A 24,861-nucleotide genomic window follows, 5' to 3' on the forward strand; every position below is an offset into this window, starting at 1 on the left:
GCCTCCGCCTTTTTGGTATCTGAAGAAGTGAGCTGTGGCTCACGCCAGAAGATATTCTGGTAGGCCGGCCTCCGCCTTTTTGGTATCTGAAGAAGTGAGCTGTGGCTCACGCCAGAAGATATTCCTGTTCCTGTTAGCCTTTAAGGTGCTCCTGGACTCTTGCCCTTTTCTACTCGAAAATGTTTCTGTTAGTCTTGAAGGTACTACTGGACTCTTGCCCTTTTCTACCAGAAAATATTTCTGTTCGTCTTTAAGGTGCTACTGGACTCTTGCCCTTTTCTAAAAAAATGAAATGTTTTTTTTTTTTTAAATAAAATGTTTTTTTTTAAATAATTTTTTTAAAAAAATAAAAATAAAATGTTTTTAAAAAAATAAGTTTTGACTTATTCAAGTGGCTTTTCGGCCAGCCTCTTCCCTGCTGGGGAGGGAGGGAGGAGGGACGGAAGAGGCGCCTGTCAAAACTTCAGCAAGTAGCCGGAGGGACCCCGTCAGCTCCCTGGGCTCGAGGGCGCGAGCCAGCCCCCGAACGCGCTGGGCCTCTCCGCGGGGCGGGGCGCGCCCCCGACAGCCCGGGCAGGGGGCCGCGCCTGCGGAGGCCCCCCCCGCTCCACTCCGCTCCACTCCGCTCCACTCCACTCCGCGCGCCTCCCTCCCTCCCTCCCTCCCTCCCTCCCTGCCGGAGCCCCAGTCCCGGCCTCGCCGCCATTGGCTTAGCGGCCCCATCCGGGCACTTGGCGCATCGCCGCCGCTCTGCCCGAGCGCTCCCAATATGGCGGAGGTGAGCGGGGAAAGCGGGCAGGGGCGCCGGGGTCCGGCGGGCTCCTGGCGGGGCTCCTGGCGGGGCGGCCCCTCGCGGGGCCCCCGGCGGCCCCACAACTCCCGCCCGGGGGCCGGGGCCCCCCCCGAGGAGGCCGCGGGGGCCGGCCGAGCCTCTCGCTCCGGGGAAGCGGAGCCTGCGCGACTAGGCCGCGGCCGGCTCTGCCTGGAGCGGTGTGCGGCCGGCCGGCCTCCGCCTGCAGCCCTGCGGCGGGGGTTGGGGGGCGGCCGGGCTCCGGGGGCTCGAGGCCCCGGGGGGGTGGAGGGAGAGCGGCCGGCTCGGGGCGGCCCGGCTCCCTCCGTCGCTGCCTCGGGCAGGCAGCCCCTGCCGCCTCTGGGGCGGGCCCGGCCGGGATGGGGATGCGGGATGTGGGGCCCGGCGGCGGGTGAGGAGGGGGTCGGGCGGCAGGGGCCAGGGGAAAGGGCTCAGCCCCCCCCCCCGGCCGGCCGGTGAGGGAAAAGGGGACGGGCAGGACCGGCCCCGGGGATGGAGAGGGGCGTAGGTGCGCCCACCTGGTGGGGGGTGGGGTGGGGAGGGAGGCAGGGGGACCAAAAGCCCAGGTGGGGCCTTGGAGGGCAGCAGGGAGGGGAGAGATGGGGTGGGAGAGATGGGGGAGAGCAACTGGGAAGGGGCCCAGAGCTCACTTTCCAAACTCCCGGCCCCGGCTCCTGGATAGATACTTTTATTTACAGCAGTGGTTCCCAACCTTTTTTTTGACCAGGGACCACTAGGACTTTTTTGTTCGGTGCAGGGACCCCAAGGTTCAAAATAAAAATTCCAGTAATTTGAAAATAAACTTTAATCATAACTGTTAGTTAAACATTAAACTTAGAATTATATTTGAATATATATATTTTATAATAATTGAAAATATTAATTTATTATGGGTTTATAACTTTGTTTCGCGGACCTTAATTTAGTTCTCGTGGACCCCTGGGGGTCCATGGACCCCTGGTTGGGAACCAGTGATTTACAGCGTACGGTCCGGCTCCTAACCGAATCTTTTCTCCCTCTGCTTGTTCCAGGCTTCCTTTGGGAGTTCGAGCCCAGGTTTGTCCTGTTCAGTTCCTTCTGTGATTCCGGCATTGGGAAGCTTTTGGGTACGGTTAAGGGCGAGGTTACAGGCACATCTGTCAAATACGCTTTTGTGCATTTTTCTCCCCCGTTTGTTGCGGTGACCTTTCCTTCTCCCTCACTCCTCCCCACCCCCCTTCCCTGTTTGGTTTTCATTTTAAAGTCGACACTTTGATTCTTAAATCAAAATGTGGAGCATTCTGCAGAAGTGTTCTTGCCTATAGAGTTGATAGTGATTGGTTTTGATCTGTTGTGAGTGCTATAAAAGAAAAACAACTTTGTTTATTTTATTAGATTTGCACCCCATCTTTCCCAGCACAGTGGGGCTCAGGGCGGCTTCCAACAACAACAAATACAATGCAATGTTAACATTATAATACCTCACTGAAAACTTTAAAACTGTAAACCTATTCTAAAAACACAGATGGCGCCTCAAACTGCTTAACTAGCTCATATAGATAAACTATCCTCAAAACCTAACCTTCTAAACTAAAATCTGAGATTTGTGAGAACTCAGGCTGCTAGAATCTGATGTCAGATGTCCAGTGCTTTAAATGGTCACTAGTTCAGCTGGGCCATACTCCAGAATAATGATTTAGGAGAGTTTTTGCTTTGCAGCAAGTGATTTGAGTCTGGTTCTAAATATGGTTACTGGGAAGGTGTGTTGGATATTTCAGCCTTGCGGTCCCAAACATATATAAGTAAGTCCCATTCATTTCAAGAAACTGACTTTAAAAAACGTAGTATTCAGCTGTTCTATGATAACTGCTAATGGCAGTTCACAACAGAAAAAACCTACAATACAAATGGTCCATAACACGTGAAACATTAAATGGTAATAAAACACAATAATTATACATTTAGCTAACCTGAATAAGATTGTAGACTTGGTTTGAAGTAAATTCCATTAAAACTAGTGGAGCTTCCTTCTGTGGTTAGGATTGGGTGATGAGTATGAGCGGGGTACATGTTAACAATTGTAGCCTGTGTGTTCATGTGGAAGTAAGTCCCACTAAGTTTAGTGTGCATATAGGATTGTAGAAGAGAAGTGCTATCCTAAACAGAGTTAGGATTGGATTTAGAAGGGTGAAACTGTTTAGGATGGCACTGTTGATCTCATGGCTCTAGTTGACTTGCTGAGTTTATAGCACTGTAACATTTTCTGTATGAATTACATCTGTGCACTCGGATCTAATGTTAGCTACATTTATAGAAAAGGTAAGCACTTCACATACCATTGATTTCAATGGGAAAGGTTTAAATGCCTAATTTTGGCTGGATTGTGCCCCATGTATTTTAAATACATAACATGCTTTTCTTTGCTATTAGCATGACTAGTTCTACTTTAAAAAATTTTTTTTTGTAAATTGCTATCTAAGAAAGCATTTTTACTGCGCTACACAGTGTTATATAGGAGCCCCGTGGTGCAGAGTGGTAAGCTTCAGTACTGCAGTCAAAAGCTCTGCTCACGACCTGAATTCGATCCCGATGGAAGGCGGTTTCAGGTAGCCGGCTCAAGGTTGACTCAGCCTTCCATCATTCCGAGGTCGGTAAAATGAGTACCCAGCTTGCTGGGGGTAAAGGGAAGATGACTGAGGAAGGCACTGGCAAACCACCCCGTAAACAAAGTCTGCCTAGAAAACGTTGGGATGTGACGTCACCCCATGGGTCAGGAATGACCCGGTGCTTGCACAGGGGACTTTTACCTTCACACAGTGTTATATGTAGTAGGGGTCAAAAGGAGGAAATGCTCTTTAAAATGAAAATGAGTAGTTCTGTGTGTGTGTGTGTGTGTCCTATTTGTGTTGTTGTTTCAGAATTACAGCTTGTAAAAAATGTTCCATTCTAAAAACTTCAGATAAACAGGGTTTAGTTGAAACATTTGATATAAGTCCAAATTTTCCTGATACAGATACTTCATGCAGTGTTGGTAGAAACAAAACAAAACAACAGTTTGAAGTATTTTTTTTAAAAAGACCCAAGCAGATGTGCTTTTTTTCAGGCTTAAGAAGTATGATATTCAGCACCCATACCTGCAACAAAATGCTATATTGTGCTCTTGGTAGGTCTAAATGAGGCCAGTTTAACACAATTTTTTAAATGTTACCATTTTTTTTAAGCTAAGTTATGAATCCTCAATTTTAACTCCTTTAGAGAGCATTCCTAAGCAACTGTGCTTGGATGCAAGTCCTATTTTATTCAGTGGGGCTTAGTCCCAGGAATGTGTTCTTAGGCTGCAGCCTTAGATAGTTCCCTTCCCATCCTTTCTAAAGAATGTGTTCATTTAAAATCTAACCAGTGCAAAACTTGTCAATTAAACAGTGAATATGCTTACACTGGTTTGTGCTCAGAGTGGTACGTTGCATCAAAATCCAGCAGTTCAATCCTATGCAGAATTAGAGTTACCTCTATTTAGGGTTGCAGTGTTGGTGATCAGGAAGGCTAGATACCATCTAACAAAGATAGCTACAATGTATTGGCTCAGTTCATTTTTATAGCTTTTCCTGGCACACATATTTCCCATTCATGCAAATATGTTTACAGAACTTGCAGTGAAGGGTGAAATTGAATGAGCATGATGTTACTACTAGGACTGCTCCAAAATAGTCACTTCACTTGTCCAGAAAGGTAATTCTAGAGCAAAAGAAATGAAGCTTTTGTGATTTAAATTGCTGGATGCACAGATGCCTTTGTGACTTCAGGGTAACAAAAATGAAATCTGATACGTGTTGTTTGGAGCTTTATGTCATTGCTTTATGCCACTGGTATAATTGTATGGGTTGCTAAAGAGATTCACATTGTTTTTTATAGTTGGCTCTTTATCTTCTGAGGATCATGACTTTGACCCTACAGCTGAAATGTTGGTACATGACTACGATGACGAGAGGACTCTTGAAGAAGAGGAAATGATGGACGAGGGCAAAAATTTTAATTCTGAAATTGAAGATTTAGAAAAGGTAAGAGTGTTTTTTTTCTGTACATTCTGGATGTCTCCTTGTTACCAGTGAGGGGCTACCCACTTTTGAAAATTTTGCTTAAAGAAATTCCACTAAAACAGTAATTGGCCTCTGCATCGGTTGCATTTGGTGAATGTCAGATGACAGTGGGATTTCAGCAAAATAAAATGTATAGTTAAGTTGGGTCCTGAGGTGCTCAGGAGATAGGGGGACACATAAATACAAAGTAAATTAAGTTTTGTATCCTGTTGAACATATACTCAGGTAGTGCAGTTTAGGATGGAGTTTATAGAAACAGTTATTTGTAATATGGCTGTGTTTAAAGACTATATTAAAGGCATGCACTAAAAAGTATTTAGTGCACTAGGTTTGGTGAAAATATTAATATATAGTAGGAAACCCTTTTAAATAATTGTTGATGTTTTATTTTAATAGCGGTTTTTTCATTATTTGTTAATGACATAAGAAAAGTAATAGGATATGTTCGGAAAGTAAAGGATATTATGGATATGACTCAGAAATCAGGTTTCAGTAGCAGAATGCTATAATGATGTACTTTGTGGGAGGGCCAAAGCAGTTTTTTTTCTATTTTACAGTCTAGGGAGCATTCCTGAGCAGGTCTACTCAGAAGTAAGTTCCATATTATTAAATGGAGTTTACTCCCAAGAAATTGTCCTTAGGATTATGGCCTTTGTTGCTATCCTTGGTATGGTTTCTACAAGAGGTAAAGCACTTTAAGATAAGCATACATGACCATTGTAGGGTTTTTTGTGGGGTGGGAGTCAGTCATAAATAAATATTGGTATGAGTCAAGCAATTAAATGATTTGAGAGCAACTTAAAGAACAGCTACAAGATGCCCAGCTTGTCAGTATGTTTTACAGTATACAAAAACAAGTGTGCTTATGTCTGACAATCATCTTAAATGTCAATTCCAGAATCTGTTTAATAACATGACGTATATAATATGGAACTAAATGTTCCCTTGGTGAGAACAGGGCCACTTCATATAAACACGCGTGTTTACATCGTAGACTGCATTAGCAAAACATAAATATTAATATCCAGATAAAGTATTATTGCTGTTTCTTTTAGTGTTTCACCTGCTGATTGCTTCATTCTCAATATAATTTTTGCTTTGCAGTGTAGCTACTGGCACAGCTACACAAGTAGCCTTTGTAAGCCCCAGAGCTGTGCAGCGCTACTGTGCCAGTGGCTGTTCAGGAGGTACATGAAGGATATACCGGTTAGCTGCAACATGAAAGTAGCATCCTAAATAGCAACAACTGGATCTAATTGTGAAGGCAGGCAGCATCAGTTTAGCTTCTATACTTAAAGTCTTCCTCAATGTATATCAGTATCGTCTGGATAGTATTTCCACTTAGATGTGAAAACCATTTTGTCCCTGCCTGCATATGTAAAAATGTACTGTTTTCTACAGCTAGTGATATGTTTGGTTTTCATTTGACAAAAACTACAGGAAGGAAGTATGCCCTTAGAAGACTTACTGGCATTCTACGGTTATGAACCTACGATTCCAGTTATAGCAAGCTCCAGTGCGGATAGCTCCCCAAGTGAACTTGCAGATGAACTGCCAGACATGACTTTAGATAAAGTAAGTTGCAAACACTTTTCTACGATACCCTCTTAAGTTCTATGGTTGCAATTAATCTTTCCCTTTTAGTCTGTAGAGGGCAAATACCCTCATTGCGTTAGATATCAAGTGTCAACTGTTCAGTATTATGGCACAGATAACATGAACTGGGAATTCTGGCACATGTTTTTACTGTGTAGGAGTGGACTAGGTTGCAGTTCTATGCATATTAACTTGAAATTGTTCCACTGAAACCGGTGACCTACCTTGGCATGCAGAAGGTTCAGTCCCTGGCATCTCTAGTTAAAGGGTCTCAGGTTGGAGGGGGAAAGCCTTTCTTTGGAGAGCTGCAGCCAATCAAAGTAGACAGTACTCGTTGGACCAGTGGTCTGACTGTATAAGACAGCTTTGTGTGATCCTATGGGTAAGCATGGTTAGGACTGCACTACTGGTAGGATAGCACACCTCTGAATGAAAAGAGATGCTCAGTTGTATGTACAAAAAAGGAAGTAGTGTATGTCGTATTCAAATACAAAATAACATTTGACACAAGGTATATCGTTTCTCCTGAAGACAAAGTTCTTTAAACTAGATACAGGGGTCTGTAGCCTACCACTCCTTTTGGATAAGTATGGAGTCTTCCTTTGGAGGAAGAACATCTTCCATTGACGTAAGGCTTCATTCTTAGCTGGGCAGAGTGGTAGAACTCTACTGGGTTTAAACGCTCGACATGTGTGACCCAGAAGATGAGACTTCTTATATACAGAGTTCAGGTGCATTCTGTTTTTAGTGGAATCTAAATCTACTTGATACTTTCAGTGGTTTCCTTTTCTGAGCTTTCTAAAATATGACTCCAGTTGGGTATGAAATGCCAAGTGAATGGGATTCTGTTGTGAAAGTTTACCTCTTTCTCCAGGCCTCTGCATAAGAGACAATGTTGTTGGGATTAATTTAAAGATACAGCTACACTTTCCAGATTCGAATTATACTAAACCTTGACTTCTGGTTGCAGGAGGAAATAGCCAAAGACCTCTTGTCAGGCGATGATGAAGAAACACAGTCTTCTGCTGATGATTTGACACCATCAGTTACCTCTCATGAAGCTACAGACTTTTTCCCACGACCTTTAAGATGTAGGGAAATGAGTATTTGTTAACATTTATGTATATATACTGTGTCAGAATGGTAGTTAAAGAGTATTGAGAATGTGTGAGGCCAGTTGGACCCTTATTTATTTATCGTCTAACTTGAGGAATACGTTCTGACTTGGCTTGTTTTTACCACTTTCAAATTAGGAATGCAATATTTTCCTAGAACAAGCATTTTGGTCTTCCCTGCTACAGTTTGTGCTAATAAATTATAGTTCTACGGGGGAAATGTATGAATCATCAGGGCTCTGCTGTTGTGACAGTGCTAGGGTGTACTGTATGACCAGAGCATTGTGCACCCACACCATTTGCTGCTGTTTCCTGTTTTGTGGCAACTGAAAATGAATGCAAATTCATTTTTATTATCTAGAACCCCAAACGAAAAATAAATTGTGTTGGAATTATGCTAGATGATATGAAACTATAAGTTACTAAGTGTTGCTGAATTAACTCTGGTGCCTTTTCTGTTGTGTAAAGCAAACACGACGTGTGATGGTGAGAAGGAATCAGATGGTGAGGATGTAGAAGTGGATACTGGCAATTCATCTGAAGATCTGCGAAAGGTAGCCCTGGAATTGATCCACACTACTGTATTTAATCTTATTTATTATGATGCAATAAAAAGTCTGAAATAAAAATATATTACAAATGCTGTGTCCTGCAAATGCAATTGTATTTGTTGTCAATATTGTGGAAAGACTTTCCATCCACATGGGGATTGTACCTATTTTCTTTTTCAAATTTGTAGTATTGATAAGTGCTGTATATCAATAAATGTGTAGCTAAAATATTGGTTTTATCTTTTTTTTTAGGAAATAATGATTGGCTTACAGTACCAAGCAGAAATTCCACCTTATTTAAGCAAATGCAGTGATGATGAAAAGGGTAAGGATTTATTATTTGATTTGATTCAGTATTTTTAATTTCAGTGTTTGAAAATTGCATTTTGAAAAGGTACTGTCACAGGAAAGGTATGATATAATGACCAGAAAACTGCCTGCATAGTTTGGTAGATATAAAGTAGCAGAAGAAGAGTTGGTCTTTATACTCCGATGTTCTCTACCTTTAAGGAGTCTCAAACCGGCTTCCAATTGCCTTCCCTTCCTCTCCCTGCAACAGACACCTTTATGAGGTAGGTGGGGCTGAGAGAGTTCGGAGAGAACTGTGATTAGCCCATGGTCACTCAGCAGGCTTCATGTCGAGGAGTGGGGAATCAAACCCAGTTCTCCAGATTAGAGTCCGATGCTCTTAACCACTACACCATGCTAGTTGGAGACTAGCTAATCAAGTTCAAAACACTTGGGGGTCATACTAGATATGACCTTGGGAAATCTGGGGATATCTCTTCATATTTTTGTTTAAAGAGGGAATGACAGTTGTGGGGAAAGGGGGCCTTAATTCAGGGTGCCATTTCTTTTTTAAAAACCCTCTGGAAAGCCATTCATGAATGTTCTGGCATCATGTCTCATTTGACTCTCTATCATAATGCTCTCTGGCTACGCCTGGGCAGGGTATCTTTCATCTTTAAATCTTCCATAGGTTTGTTCTGAAGTTTAATGATAAGTATTAATGATAAGTACTTTGTATATTGCAAAGTAGCATTGAAACGGTAGCAACAAATGTTTCAGTCTTTTATAGAAACATGTAACATAGATTTCAATTAGTGTCTCAGAGAGAAAGGCAGACTATAAATACCATAAATAAATAAATGTGACTACCTGTAACAGTGCAGGATTGCAACCCGTTATGAATTTGTAAGCACTGGGTAAAGAATATAGAATAATGTAGGAAATACAGTTTAGTTAGTTAGTTATATGGCATCTGGAGAAGGTTGGCATGGATGCTCTGTGTCTTGACTATTACTGCATCAGTAACATAGGATGACGTGCCAGAGTATTGATTCCAGTGTTGCGGTGCCATACCTGTGTAGCAGTTGCAGGGAGAATGTAGCTATTGGCTGCCCTGCAGTATGATATCCAAAAAGATCACAAAGATGAAAGAATATTGACTATGGTCCTGTGCCCTGATAACAAGTTCTGATATTGTAAGAGGAAAATCTTGCCAAACACGTTGAAGCAGAGATCCCACCTCCCAATAAAAAAAAAATTAAATGCATAAACTTCTATCAATAGAATCTGTAATACTGGGGCCACAGTAATGAAGGCCGTGCTTTGTATTAGTACTGATTCAGTGAAGTGAAGTAGTGGAATTGTGAGCAGCCCCCCACCCACCCTCAGTGAGGGGCCCTCTTAGCGATTCCTCTTAATGTCAGGTTAAAGTTACCTAAGGCTTTATAGGTTTAAACCAGCATCTTTACTTACATTTGGAAGATAATGAACTTGCACATCTTGTTGTTTTAGAACTGCATTTTACATGTTAAACTGCAATGCATAACATATAATCCTGTGCTAAACTCTACTATAATTTGCATGGCAGACTAGTATTTCCATATTCTAAAAGTAATCTGAGGCCACTTTGTCTCTTAAAAGTGTCTTAATGTTCAGCATCTGATTGGATACTCCAGAGACCTTCCGTTGGCCTGAGGGCTGTAGCGTCAGCAGAGTAGTCATTACCTTGTGGAGATCGCTAGTGCTCATAGAGCCTCAGTGTTTCCACAGGCACTCAGGGTTCCAGGCACCAGGACAAGCTTCTGGGGCATGAACAAAGATTGTTTCCAATCTCCAGTGCTTGTGTGCTCCCTTCTCCCCTTGCACATAGAGCTTGATTAAAATCTTCCTGGTTTAATCAAGCTCCCTGCTGTACACACAAGGCGAAGAAGTGGGAGCTCATGAGCACAGAAACATTCTTTATGCAGCGGAACACTGCTAAATAACTTTTTGGTTTCATTAGAACTTCATGAGGTCCAACCCATTGTGTCTGGTTAAGATACACCAGGAGGTTATCCTGGGTGGTTTATTAGACTTCAGTCTGTTTGGTCCATGCCAGTATCTTTCAGCAGGATTTTGGCCGTATCCTTGAGATCAGGAGGCTGATCGTGAAACTTTATTCATTTATGTGTAATCTATTTTTATGCTGGATGATTTATTACTTTTAGATTAGATAAACTCTATATCTAATAGCGACATGCCCCCCCCATCTGCGGATACCTAAATTCAAGGATTGGGGCCACACTGATGCTAAACAGATTTTTCTGCAAACTTAGGGTATTCCCTAGGTTTGCAGAAAAATCTGAAAATTAAAAAAAATCAATTGGGGGTTTAAATTACCCCCAGATTAAAACAACACGCTTACCAGTTGAGCTGGGGGCAGCTACTGCTGCAGGGTTCCGCTGGGGGCCTGGTTGCCATGGCAGTGGATGCTGGGAGAAGCTCCAGGCTCAGCCACAGCAGCGAACGTCAGGAGAGTTTCTGGGCCCAACCACCATGGCGAAGCACTTTGGGAGCCTCTCCAGGCCTGGACCAATCACACACTTTCAGCCTAACCTACTTCACAGGGTTGTTATGCAGATAAAAAGGAGGAGAGGAGAATAATGTAAGCTGCTTTGGTCCCCACTGTGGAGAAAGGTGGGGTACAAATGGAGTAAATAAATAATATAGCTGAAGATGAGCAGCAGATAAAAGACAGATTAGTGAATGGCTGAGAAGGAGGTAATGAGGCAGGGGAAGGGTGAGGATATTGGAGTTGTCAGGGAGAGGGAAAGAGGAAATTGTGTGGGGAGGTGGATAGAGGGGGGTAATGAGGTGCCACCCCACATGTCCTTGAGGGGTTCCCTACCATGCAAGTGGGCCTGGCCCACAGTTTTCCTAGGCAGAGGCATCTGGGGGTAGGAGAGGGAAAGCTTAAGACAGAGGGGGCGATAAAAGTAGGTTGAATGTTAGGTGGGAAGGATATAGGGTTACCAACTCCAGGTTAGAAAATACCTGGAGATTTGTGGTGGAGCCTGGGGAGGGTGAGGTTTGAGGAGGGGAGGGACCTCAAAAGGGTATAGTGCCAAAGACTCCACTTTCCAAAGCAGCCATTTCCTCTGTGAGAACTAGGGTTGCCAACCTCCAGGTGGAGGTTGCACTGTAAAGTAAAGTTATATGTTTTTGTGTCATTCTGCCTTCCAAAGCAGTCAAATGGTCTGATCCGTAACCCTTAAATGGCTTTTCTTAACAGTGTACGAAAATGAAGACCAGCTACTCTGGCAACCTGATGCAATTTCAGAGAGCAAAGTTAAAGAGTACCTTTTTGAGACTTCTTTAAGAACTGGAAATGAAAAAATGATTGGCAGAATTCCTGAGGGAATACATATGCGGGACAATGAACAGGTATATTTCTAATATTAACCTGTTAAGAATTGTATGTTCTTGTGCACCAAACACTTTTTTGTTTGCTTAGATTTCTTTTTAAAACTCCATTTTATGCTGCTTTAACCATTAAGTGGAGAAATACCATCTTTAATTGACTTGTGAGTTTAGTCACTGGATTGTCTGACTTTTCACTGTTGCGATCCTTTCCTAGGCACTCTATGAACTTCTCAAATGTAACCACAACATCAAAGAAGCAATTGAGAGATACTGTTCAAATGGAAAGGCATCTCAAGGTAAGAACACGTTAGGCAGAGTTCAGCATGTTTTAACCATTTTTAAGCTGCAAGGTACAGAAATGAGCTTGGATGGCAAATTATCCCCCCAGTTCCTCATCCCTTATGGCATCAGACCAGAATGTTTAGCTGCTGTTGGGAAAAATACAAAAGTAATAGTTTTAAGGTTCTGTAGTTTTTGGTGTTCGATCTCGGAACACTCTTTTATATCATTACAGCTGCTTCTGGAATATTATTTCAGTGATAAGCATCAGTCAGACTTTTCAGAGATCCTTTGGACTGCATGTAGGAGATTACTTGAACCGACAAGATGGTCTTTTCACGTGGAAAAGTTTTTGTGAATCCACAATAAGTCAAAGTTGGGGTTTTTAAAGACAAATTGGTGCTCAAATAAAATAGGTTACTTTCAGTTTAGAAGGCTATCAATACAAACAGAACAATAATAATGATGATGATAAATTTTATTTGTACCCTGCCCTCCCCCCTGGCAGACTGGGCTCATGTATGTGTGTCTGCCAGATTTTTTTTTAACCGTAAAGTAAATTCCAGTAGTTTTAAAATATAAATAAATTATTTTCAGCAAATTTGAATTAGGAGTGCGTAGTAGCTTGCTTTGAACATGGACATCAAATCCAGATGTTAAGATTTTGCCATCACAACTGGCTCAAGGAGATGAGGGCCATCATGAGAATACAAGTGTGTGGAATATTTTATAGCATGTGAAGTGAAAACATCTGGAACTGCTGTCCAAAGCAAGTCTGCTACAGAGGAGCCCAAACGAAGTCATGCATCTGGTTCAGCATACATTATCTCCCCACTTCACTAAGGCTTATTGCATCCTGGGTTCAGCTGATCTGCACCTAGAAGCCATTTTCAGTGAGCCTGTTACTGGTATTCGGTTGAAGTACTTCTCTTTTGGTCCAAATACTCCAAGCCGGAAAGGCCAAAATGCCAATCTTTTTTCTCCCCCTTCTCTCTTTCTTAAGAGATGACAGCTTGGACAGAAGAAGAATGTAGAAACTTCGAACACGCACTTCTGATGTACGGGAAAGATTTTCATCTCATACAAAAAAACAAGGTAAGTTGATATACAAATAAATGAAACAAATGGTTACTTAAGTTGTTTAAATTCCGAGAAAGATCTAATTCAATTAGTTATAATGTGGAGAGTCTTATAAACAGCATATTGTGGCTGTCTTGCCATTTGCATGCTAATTTGACAACAAACACTGTAAAGCAGCCATGTAGTAGATGAGTCAGCCTGTTCATCTCTGAAAAAGTCTATAGCAGGGTATTGCTTCTTTGTATGATGTTATTTATTTTTAAAGAGTTCACTTTCCTCATTTAGGTTTTGGCTTTGCATGACCATACTCAAGAAGTGCATTATTATTTTAGAGTAGGAAGCGGGGGGGAATGCTAAATTCAATTCAGTCCTCTCTGAGCTGTGATACTATTGGCTTCTGTTCTGAAATCCCACTTGATATTTGCTGATTCCAGAGGGGGCAGGCAGGTTAGCCTGTTGAAGAAAAATGCCAACAAAGAGTTGTGTGGCACCTTAAAGTTTAACCAGTTTTGGGCGGCATAAATTTCTGTGGGCCAGGACCTTCTGCATCTGCTGTGTGATTGGTATTTTTTTTAAACAATTGTTATTATTTTCCACAATATTATAATCAGACATTTCAACAATTTATACAGTTTATCAATAAAAAAAGAAAAAACAGTGTGGTGGTGTTGGAAATACATCCTTGTTACTAAATAAAGAGTAAAAACTTCCTCTTCATCTCCCTCCATCTTTTTATAAATCTATTTGCTCTTTTGTATTAAAAATTCTAATCCTAATATTGTTTTGTATATTTAAATATAGTTTATTCGTTCAATATCAGTTCCACTATAATTACAATGTATTCAAACCAGAGATGCTTATTTCATTATTTTAAACCCAATATAATATATCAATTAAGAATTTTGATTATTAAACTTTATACGTAGTAATAAAAAAGTTATTTAAAACTAAAAAACAGAATTAATGCATCATTTTTTACAACAATATCTTTAGAAAGTGGATTAGATCAATGAGTAACCTTTAAGTTTCCCCATTTGAATTTCAGTTTCACAGTAAACCCTCCATGCCTCCCATTCACCCATAAATTGTGCATTGTCTTTTTGATTTATCAATGCGGTAAGTTTTGCCATTTCCGCCATTTCTAACATCTTTTGCATCCAGTCTCTTTTGTCTGGAATTTCCATTGTCTTCCATTTAGCTGCATAAATTAATCTTGCAGCTGTGGTGGCATATATCAAAAATGATATCTGAGTTAAAATAGAGTCAGGTATCATACTTAGTAACATCATCTCAGGTGTTTTAGGTACATTGTTTTGTATAATTAACCTTATTTCATTGTAGATCATGTCCCAAAAGTTTTTTGTTTTATCACAAGTCCACCACATATGATGAAATGAACCTATTTCATTGTTACACTTCCAGCACTTCGGGGACATTGATTTGTAGGTCTTTGCCAGTTTTTTAGGTGTTAGATACCATCTATACATCATTTTGTAGATATTTTCCCTTAGTGATTGAGAAAGTATGAGTTTCATGTCTCGTGACCAAAGTCTTTCCCATTTATTCAATAGTATATCATGGCCCAGCATCTGTGCCCAGCTGATCATAGTGGGTTTTATTTGATCTTGTTCACAATAAAGTTCTAGCAATAACTTGTACATTTTGGGTATTAGATTATCATTTGTATCCAGTAAGAGTTTTTGAAAGGTTGATTTATTTTTAAGAAATCCTGTTTTCAAATCCTGAGTAAAGACAGAATTTATCTGATGATATTGAAACCAGGTCAAATGGTTCTTGACTTCATCATAATCTTTTAACAAACATTTATTGTGATCCCACTTTAAAAAGTAATGAATTGTAATGAATATGTAATGAATTGAGCTGGCCTCAATGGTCGTAATGTCAACATTTCTTGCGATGAAACCCACAATGCATCCGCCGTGTGATTGTTGATGCTGCTTGCGAATGAATGCTGTGTAGAAAGTGAAAGTAAAACAAGGAGTAGAGCATGGATAGAACAGACTCTTCTAATCATGTTTTTCTAACAGTTAGAGCGGCTCCTCAGTGGAACAGGCTTCCTCGGGAGGTGGTAAGCGCTCCTTCCCTGGAGGTTTTTAAAAAGAGGTTAGATGGCCATCTGTCAGCAATGCTGTTTCTATTACCTTAAGCAGATGATGAGAGGGAGGGCATCTTGGCCATCTTCTGGGCATGGAGTAGGGGTCACTGGGGATGTGGTGGGGGGAGGTAGTTGTGAATTTCCTGCATTGTTAGGGGGTTGGACTAGATGACCCTGGTGGTCTCTTCCAACTCTATGATTCTATGTAGTCCACCATTTACTTTTTTGAATTGGTGTTTTTATATTGTTGCCTTTTAAGTCTTGTTTTTAGCAGTATGTATTATTCTGACACAACCGAAGCCTTGAACAAAGGGGGGGGGGGGAATGCTGAAATCTTTCATTAAAAAAAGGAAAAGTGTAATTGTGTGTTTGAGTAGGATGTGAAAGGCATTGTAGAATCATACATTTGAATTAATCTGAGAGAGGATCATAAGAAAGCAACAGTAGGACGAAAAAGCGAATAGGAGTTGGAGCACAACCTGGAGACTGTCGGATTTACTGCAGCTGCTGTTACCATAGGAGCTTTCTTTGTCATGATTATTTCATTGAAAAGATTTGTATCCTGTGTTCTCAACAGAAAGACTTCTGAGGCGATAGTAACATGTAGTTCAGCTTAATGTAGAAGTGAGCCCTGTGTTGACTCTGTGGTGCTGCCAAATGTTTACGTGGGACTTCTGTGAAGCCGGGGTATTCTTTAAGGAGTGGCAAACATTAAGAAGCCAGTAGTTCTGCCTGGAAGGGAAGGGAGAGCCACGCACCCTGTTCTTCTGGTAGAGCTGTATGTACATATAGGACCCCAGATGAAAGGTTGCTACTCCTAGAGTATATCCTGTCTCTGGATAGCTGCGAACAGTTATAAGTCCCCACTGACAAACAGGAAAATAGCTAACTAAGTACAAGACTATATTCAGCTAAAGTAAATCTAAAATAGTGTGTTGCTTGACTTTACTTTATAAACTAAACTCAAAATACATAGGCCCCAGTATACCAGGGGTGAGAGGAATTAGCTTGGTTCCCATATTGCTAAGGACTTGTGACCTGGCCCCCTGAAAGGACTTTGAAAAGTATAGGAACAGAATCTATACTCCTCCTTTTTATCATCACACCGTATATGTTATTCTCATATAAGTTAGACGTTATTCTAAAGATATATACTCCTTACTCCTTTTTATTATCACACCAACCCAGTGAGGCAGGCTAAGCTGAGAGTGTATGTGACTATCCCAAGGTCGTGAGTGGGTCTTCCAGATCCTAGTCCAACACTCTAACCGCTGCACCATACTGTGTGTGTGTGTTAAGTGCCGTCAAGTCGCTTCCGACTCATGGCGGCCCTATGAATGAAAGTCCTCCAAAATGTCCTGTCTTTGACAGCCTTGCTCAGATCTTGCAAATCTTGCAAATACATTCAAACATTTAACTAATAGTAGCTGCTACTTTGAAGAAAGATCAAAATGCCTGCCTATTTCTGGAGGGCCAGTATGGTGCAAAGCCTTCGATTTGCACCATACTGGCCCTCCAGAAATAGGCAGGCATTTTGATCTTTCTTCAAAGTAGCAGCTACTATTAGTTAAATGTTTGAATGTATTTATTAAACTGACCTTGTCTTTCCTCCCAAGGGCTCAAGGTGCTATCAATAGTCTTCTCCACTCTATCCTCACACATCTCCTTTTTTTGATCTAGGGCAGACTGAGAGAATGAATGGCCCTTTAATATATATTGTTCCAAATATGTAGTAAACTTTCCTCTTGATGTCAGGGAGATTTTTATGTATTTGCTCTAGTGATGGTTGTCACTTTGTGCAGAGAAGAGAAAGGTTTTCATTTTTTTGAACTTTCTCAATATGAGACGGCCGCAGATTATATTGTTTCTTGACCCGTGAACAACTGCCCCTTAGCGGGGCACCACCCAAACAGGATTTATGGGGGTTTCACCTCTTTAACTTGGAGCCTAACTAGGAAATAAATTCTACGCCTTCTAATATTTTGTAGTTTACAGTAAGGATTGATGACAGAATCCAGTGTCAAGGATTATTTTTTCCCTTGCCTTCTTTCTAGGTGAGAAGCAGAACAGTTGCTGAATGTGTAGCATTTTATTACATGTGGAAGAAATCGGAACGATACGACTACTTCGCTCAGCAAACGAGATTTGGAAAAAAGAGGTACAACCACCATCCTGGAGTCACGTAAGTTCAGAGCCCTTGGAGTGCCGCTTCTTTTTCTTTTTGCTTTGTTAACTGGCTGCTTTTTACACCATCCTCTTGTGTTGTGACACTGCACTGATGTTATTCTAAAGATGTAAAGTCTTTCCTCCCAGGCCAGAGTGAGTTTTAAAACTGTGTTGATGATGCCCTTGCAGGGACTACATGGATCGATTAGTGGATGAAGCAGAAGCTCTCGGTGGAGCTGTTCATTCATCAGCCATAACATCAAACAGTAGGCCGGAGCCCATTGCTGACCAACAGCTAAGCATCCTGAACTCTATCACTGCCAATGATTTGACAGGTAAATCTAAAGGTGTAGGAAAGATCACAGGGAAAGGGGGGAATCTATCTGAACACATGAAGCTGCCTTATACTGAACCAGACCCTTGGTCCATCAAAGTCAGACTTGTCTACTCAGACTGGCAGTGGCTCTCCGGGGTCTCAGGCAGGGTTCTTTCACATCACCTACTTGTCTAGTCCCTTTAACTGGCGATGCCAGGGATTGAACCTGGGACCTTCTGCATGCCAAACAGATCCTCTACCACTGAGCCACAGCCCCCTGTCATCTGTCTATCCTACCGACCTACCTACCTAATGTACTTGCTTTCTACTATACTGCAGTGGCTCTCCAAGGTCTCAGGCAGGGGTCTTTCACATCACCTACTTGCCTAGTCCCTTTAACTGGAGATGCCGGGGATTGAACCTAGGACCTTCTGCATGCCAAGCAGATGCTCTACCACTGAGCTACAGCCCCTCTATCATCTGTCTATCCTACTTACCTACCTACCTACCAAATGTACTTGCTTTCTACTATACTGCAGTGGCTCTCCAAGGTCTCAGGCAGGGGTCTTTCACATCACCTACTTGCCTAGTCCCTTTAACTGGAGATGCCGGGGATTGAACCTGGGACCTTCTGCATGCCAAGCAGATGCTCTACCACTGAGCTACAGCCCCTCTATCATCTGTCTATCCTACCTACCTACCTAATGTACTTGCTTTCTACTATACTGTAAAATTTCTGTTTTCTTTTTTCCCCAGCACTGACCAACAGTGTAGCCACGGTTTGCCACTCTACAGATGTGAACTGCTTAGATGATGCCTTCCCACCTCTGGACAGCTTGCCCCGAACGGCAGTTAATCATGTGCCTGTTGTAACAGAAGATTTGCTTAACTTGCCTAGTAATGGCGAAAGTGATTGTTTTAATTTATTTGAGACTGGATTTTATCACTCTGAGCTAAACCCAATGAACATGTGCAGCGAGGAGTCTGAGAGGCCTACGAAGAGACTAAAAATGGGAATTTCGGTCCCGGAATCCTACATGAATGATGTCTCTGTAAATAACTTGGGCGTTGATTTTGAGAATCACACGCACCATATTACCAGTGCCAAAATGGCCGTCTCAGTGGCTGACTTCAGCAGTCTATCTGCGAATGAGACCAACGGCTTCATCAGCGCCCATGCGTTACACCAGCACACTGCCCTCCACTCGGAATGAATTTGGCAGCCAATGGAAGAGACGGTGGACGCTCTTGGCAATTAGTCTTTCACTGGAAGTTTGAACTCTGACATCAGTGATGTCTTTATGTACAGAACTATATCTTGATTTTATCAAGAGTGATTTCATTTTCCAATCCGTAAATGTGGAAACTTCATACCATGTTTAGCAGAGTTTGGGGACTAAGAGAACTCTGTGGTGCAGCTTTAAGCTCTGCTTCCTCTTTCTTGTTAAACCTGTAGACAGAGATGGCTGTCTAAAAACCAGCACAGAAGTTCTGAACTGATTGGAGTGGCTTTTTTAGGCTCAGTTGTTTCTGCCCCTACTGGATGCAGTGGAATAATGATTGTTTACAGGTACCAGTCCTGATCCCTGCTCAATGTAGCATTTAAAAATGAATAAATAAAAGCAGGGGGAAAGGTTTGTTTAATTTAAACTGCACAAAAACACACAAAGGATCTTTTTTAAATGGAACCTTCTCTCGTGATACTAAACCAGAGCACTTCAGTTTACAAAACAACAGGTTCGTCTTGATGGATACTAGCACAAGGGACTGTAGGAGCAAAGTCTGAAGACCTATATTTGGATGCTCTTACCAAATTACAGGCCATGGCTACCTTACACAGAGATAATTATACTGTCCAAAGGTTTCTGTGTACTTAAACCTATTGGCTGAAATTATGTGGTGTTATGCTGGGGTAGGGGGATTGTCCACACTTCTGAGGAGTGTAATGTGAAACTCAACATCAAATGTTATGTAACTTTTCTTTTTTTAAAGACCCACTGAGAGCGAATGGTACAGTCTGCACAACTTAGGATTTACCACTAATGGTTTACATCTTAAGACTCACCTTAAGTTCAGAGCATTGCAGTTCAAAGTGTTAAATTTATGAGGGACTCTCGATTAATGGAGGATGAAGCCGTACCACCCTGAAATATACGTAACTGCATTTTCAAGCGTGGATATATTTTCCTTCCTGAAATGAAAAGAAGTTCAAGTGTGTTTTATACTGGGAGGCTTTGTTTGAGACTGTTTTATGTTGTTTTCGTTAAATTTCACAGAAGATGTGTGAATGGCCACTAGAGGGTTGGATTTTAAGTGGCTATCAGTCATACTATTAGTTGGAAAGTATTGGTCACGTGTCTTGAATGGCACAAATTTGTGTTGCAAAAATGCTGAGCTTTCTTACAATTGAAATGCAGTAAAAACTTGTCTAGTTTTGCACTGGCCATTATGCATATTTAATTTCCTTTTGAATATTGCAATTTTTTTAAAGCGAGTTTAGTGTTGGTAGTAATGATTTCACGGTTGCACTGCGTAAATAGAAAGCAGAAGCCTTAGTTAGTACTTCAGAGGGAGGGTATTTATTCTACATACTGTGAACTGCATTGACATCACAAGTTCAAAATGCAGCATAGTGCTTTGTGTTCTTCATGGCATTGTAACAAAAGTGGCGTTGAAGAGTTCTACACCAGTAGCGCACTTAACCATTTTAGTAATTTTAATTTTAACACAGCGGACAAAAAGTTGGTGGTGATTTGTTCCAAAATGTGTGTCTGAAAACCTTTAGTCTAATAAGTACACAGTCAATAACGGGTAGCCTTGGCCCATTTTTAGCCAAATTGTCAGCTTCTTGTTGCTGTGATTTGTGCTGAACTCCATACCTTGTTTTTTTCCCCCGTCTTTATTTTTTTTAGTCAACACATCTTAATGTAATTTTGTAAAATACTGGCCATATTTTTGTTTTGCTATACATTCAAGCATATGGGTTTACAGTGGCTGGTCTGTATAAAAATCATTACTCGGAAATGTCTGAATGCTGATACCAGTTGCACTTAAATTAACACACCCATTCTCATTAGCTGAGGCAGTACTATGTTCAGTTTATCTATGCATTGCTGGGGTCTTAATGAAGACCGAGACAGTCTAGTTTCTCGTCTAAAGTTTTGATTGTCAGCGAGTTGAATGGACACTTTAGTTATTTAATAAAGACTTTTGACCAAAATTCTGAAAATGGTATGAGAGAACAATGAATTCTGGCTAGTTTTAATAGATTTTTAATTGATGATCTAATTTAGCCTCTTGGCTAGCTAGCTGGTAATGTTTACTTTTAATTCCTTGTTAAAATGAGGCAATAATTTGCAAGATTATGTAAATATGTACATTCTGCATATCTTTTTAGATATCTATTTCAATATTTTCTGACTACTTCTGTGTATAGTAACATTTTGTGCATGCTTGATGTGACATTCATAAATTTGTACCACTATGACTTTATTCATGTAAAATAGCTATTTATTGATTTTTTTCTTTTAAAAGCTGGACTTAACCTGTCTTTCTCTGTTTTAAACATTTTAATGGAGAACTTGTTACTGTTTATTGAAAGAATTGCGTTGGAGGGTCATTGCTTTGGTTCTTAGTGGGTGACACAGTTCTTATAACAAACCGTAACGACTTCTTTAGTTCTTTGCTGAATATATTCTTTTCTTCCCCCCACCCCTTGATAAGAGCAAACCAAAAATCCATCATGGGCAATTGCAGTTTGGTAGATGTCTCACTTAACTACAGAGAGTCTGAAAAGGGTAACAGATTCACTTAGAAGTGTAACTGGTGCTGTGATAAGAGCAATACTTTTACTTAGGCATTGTATCTCCATTTATAGCTTTTTAATTGTTTTCCCCTCTTGTCATGGTCAAACTGCTGACTTTACTTGAAAGCTGTACAATACTGTCCAAAGAATACTGAATTGTGTACGATTTGGTTGATTTGTGCAGTTTCCTTTTAAAATTGAGTCAATACGATGTGTCAGTTTCAGATCAGTAGCGTATGAGTGATACTATTTAATTTAACCAAAGTCTTTAGTTGATACTTCAATTTTGAATGTAAACTAGTGGATTAACTGACCAACAGAAGACTCTGTATTGCTCAGTGTTACAAGCACATTGTTTATAAATGGGAAACTGAATTTACACTATCATGGTTATGATTTTTTCCCCATCAGATTGAGAACTTTCTAGTTTTTGTTTAAGAATAGTTGAGAGGACTGCTGTCCTGAAGCCACCAGTCATTCCAAGATCAGCCTAGTATTCCCTGTGCGTAATGGCATAAATTAGTGACAATCGCAACTGGTTTTAGTATCAGGTGTCCAAGAGGAAGTTGCTATTGTTGCATTGGTTTTAATATTTGTACATAAACACTGATTTTTTTGGACATCATTTTGTATTTGTTGTACTTTAATACCTGGTGTACAGTTCCAGAAATAAATGTCTGGAAATCTTTTTTTTCCCCCTCCTGTGAAAGTTTTCATGCCTCTGCTACATTATTTCACTTCTATATTGTTAGACAGACACACACACAGCTTTTAAAGTGGTGTTTTGTTTTTTACATCTTCAGGTCTATTTATTTAAAGAATGGAATTTGAATGGTTGTATAATATCCCTTTGCTCTGGAAGGGAGGGTGAGAGTAAGTCATGAAAATTGTATGCTGTTCTCTGGTAACAAGTGCTTTAGGGGAACCAAGTGTGCTTATACTTTCTGAAGGAGCATTTCCTACAAATAGGTTGTATGAGTCTATCTTGTTTTGATGTCTATTGGTAATATTCCCTCTGTGACCACTGCAACTGAGCCAGTGGACTCCAACTATATCTTCAGTTCTGCCTCTTGGTACCATAATCCTCTCCTCTTTTTTTCTGGTGTGTAATAATTCTGTACTTAACTATGTTGCCCAATTTAGCAGCAGTATCACATTACTAGGCAGTAATACTTACCTTTTCCTTTGCATAAACCGACCATAGGGGGAAGCCTTCACAATCTGATCAGTAGTCCATTGCAACTTTAAAAACGGGCAGAGTATTCAACAGGCTGTCCATCCTAAACAGTTTTCAGTAATCCGCCAAGGTCAGCTGTCCTGACCCTACTAGGTTCCCTTTCTTTCCTGGTATACAGCTTGCAACAGTAGACTTTGTCATCGTTGACTAAGCTTCAGGGGAAGAGTGAAACAAAGTACAAATCCTCCGTTGATCTAAATGTGAGCAAGTGTAAGGTGATGCATATTGGGGCAAAAAATCACATATACACTGAGGAGATCTGTGCTGGCAGTGACAGACCAAGAAAGGGATCTTGGGGTGGTAGTGGATAGCTCGATGAAGATGTCAATCCAGTGTGTGGCTGCTGTGAAAAAGGCAAATTCCATGCTGGCCTTAATTAGACAAGTAATAGAGAATAAAACTGCTGCTATCATAACTTCCCTTGTACAAATCTATGGTGAGACCACACTTGGAATACTGTGTAAAGTTCTGGTCACCACACCTAAAAAAGGATATTGCACAGCTTGAGAAAGTGCAGAAAAGAGCAACCAAAATGATCATGGGGCTAGTGCAACTGCCCCTATGAGGAGTGGTTAAAACACTTGGAAAGAAGGCGGTTAAGGGGAGACATGATAGAGGCCTATAAAATTATGCATGGTATGGAGAGAGTGGACAGGGAGAAGCTTTTCTCCCTCATAATACTAGAATGCTGGGTCATCTGCTGAAGCTGGAGGGTGAGAGATTCAAAACAGACAAAAGAAAATATTTCTTCACACAACACATAGTTAAATTGTGGAACTCGCTGCCCCAGGGTATGGTGATGGCTGCCAACTTGGAAGGCTTTAAGAGGGGAGTGGACATGTTCATGGAGGATAGGGCTATCCATGGCTACTAGTAAAAATGGATACTAGTCTTAATGCATACCTATTCTCTCCAGGATCAGAGGAGCATGCCTATTATATTAGGTGCTGTGGAATACAAGCAGGATAATGCTGCTGCAGTCATCTTGTTTGTGGGCTTCCTAGAGGTACCTGTTTGGCCACTGTGTGAACAGACTGCTGGACTTGATGGACCTTGGTCTGAACCAGCATGGCTTTTCTTATGTTCTTAACCTGACCTATACCCAATTGTAAGAGCCAAACTTGAAAGTGTTTTGATAATGGCTGAGCTGGACATAGCTTATTTTGCTGTTACAACACCTTCCTTTACAAGTAAACAAAATCATAACCTGCCTAATAAAAAAAAATTAATTCATCAAGGCCAGGTCCTATCATAACTTTTATAATGGCTTATGCTCAGCGAATGCTATTTTTGTACGTATACAGTACGAACACTCGGAGAGAATGGAGCTTCAGGGTTCTGATCACTATGTACTGTTTGCGTAATTTTTGTAATATAGCTTGTGAATGTGTCCAGTACTATTGCCTTTCAGAGAGCCTTGTAAATTACTTATATAATGGTACGCAATCAAGCTTCATGGGGATAAAGGTCATGGCTGGTATGATACATCACTGGATATCATCTTGCTGGCCTCCGCACCCCCCTCCCCCCTTTTACGTTTGTGGTTATGCCATCTTGAGGGGGCAACCTATCGCTTGTTTCGGGCAAACATGAATATGAGTGTAGTTCAGGCGCCATCTTGAGTTTGTGATTTGAGGACTATCTTAATTGGAATTTTATTGTTTTAACTCAGTTATTGTTAATTTTACTGTTATCACTATTGATGTATTTTTAAACGATGTCACTTGCCCTGAGCCTGGCCTTGGCCGGGGAGGGTGGGCTATAAGTCACAAAATAAATAAAATAAATAAATACAGTGCAATCCTAAAGAGAGTTACTCCAGTCTAATCCCATTAATTTCAATGGGTTTACATTGGAGTAACTGCATACGATTGCACTGTTAGTCACTCACGCGGGACAGACCATTGTGATGATAAGAGAAGGTAAGTATTTCAGGGAGTATTTATTCAGAGAATTTATATCCCTCCTTTCTACAAAATAAGTACTCAAGGCTGCTTACAGAGAATATATAAAATTAAAATCA

At 41.0% G+C, this 24,861-nt stretch overlaps 1 protein-coding gene across 2 annotated transcripts; it reads left to right on the forward strand.

Moving 5' to 3' along the window:
• The first annotated feature begins 681 nt into the window (after nt 1-681).
• On the forward strand, nt 682-19,049 carry MIER3 (MIER family member 3). 2 transcript variants are annotated; one of them, XM_056848724.1, is made up of 13 exons: nt 682-778; nt 1,843-1,867; nt 4,703-4,848; nt 6,328-6,462; nt 7,454-7,574; nt 8,067-8,152; nt 8,402-8,474; nt 11,709-11,860; nt 12,054-12,135; nt 13,122-13,213; nt 17,369-17,496; nt 17,670-17,815; nt 18,553-19,049. In XM_056848724.1, the coding sequence occupies exons 1-13, from the start codon at nt 770-772 to the stop codon at nt 19,008-19,010; spliced, it is 1,653 nt and encodes a 550-aa protein (XP_056704702.1). In that variant the 5' UTR covers nt 682-769; the 3' UTR covers nt 19,011-19,049. The 2 variants fall into 2 exon arrangements, with proteins under 2 accessions (XP_056704702.1, XP_056704703.1); XM_056848725.1 differs by having other exon boundaries at nt 737-778; nt 1,843-1,917.
• The last annotated feature ends 5,812 nt before the right edge of the window (nt 19,050-24,861 follow it).

Source organism: Euleptes europaea, chromosome 4, assembly GCF_029931775.1.
Source record: "Euleptes europaea isolate rEulEur1 chromosome 4, rEulEur1.hap1, whole genome shotgun sequence".
Lineage (NCBI taxonomy): Eukaryota > Metazoa > Chordata > Lepidosauria > Squamata > Sphaerodactylidae > Euleptes > Euleptes europaea.

Excerpts from the sequence above, each read along its gene's own strand:
- MIER3 (XM_056848724.1), top strand. Across the intron at positions 7,575-8,066 it reads TTTCCCACGACCTTTAAGAT|CAAACACGACGTGTGATGGT; the intron begins GTAGGGAAATGA and ends TGTTGTGTAAAG. Across the intron at positions 17,816-18,552 it reads CACTGCCAATGATTTGACAG|CACTGACCAACAGTGTAGCC; the intron begins GTAAATCTAAAG and ends TTTTTTCCCCAG.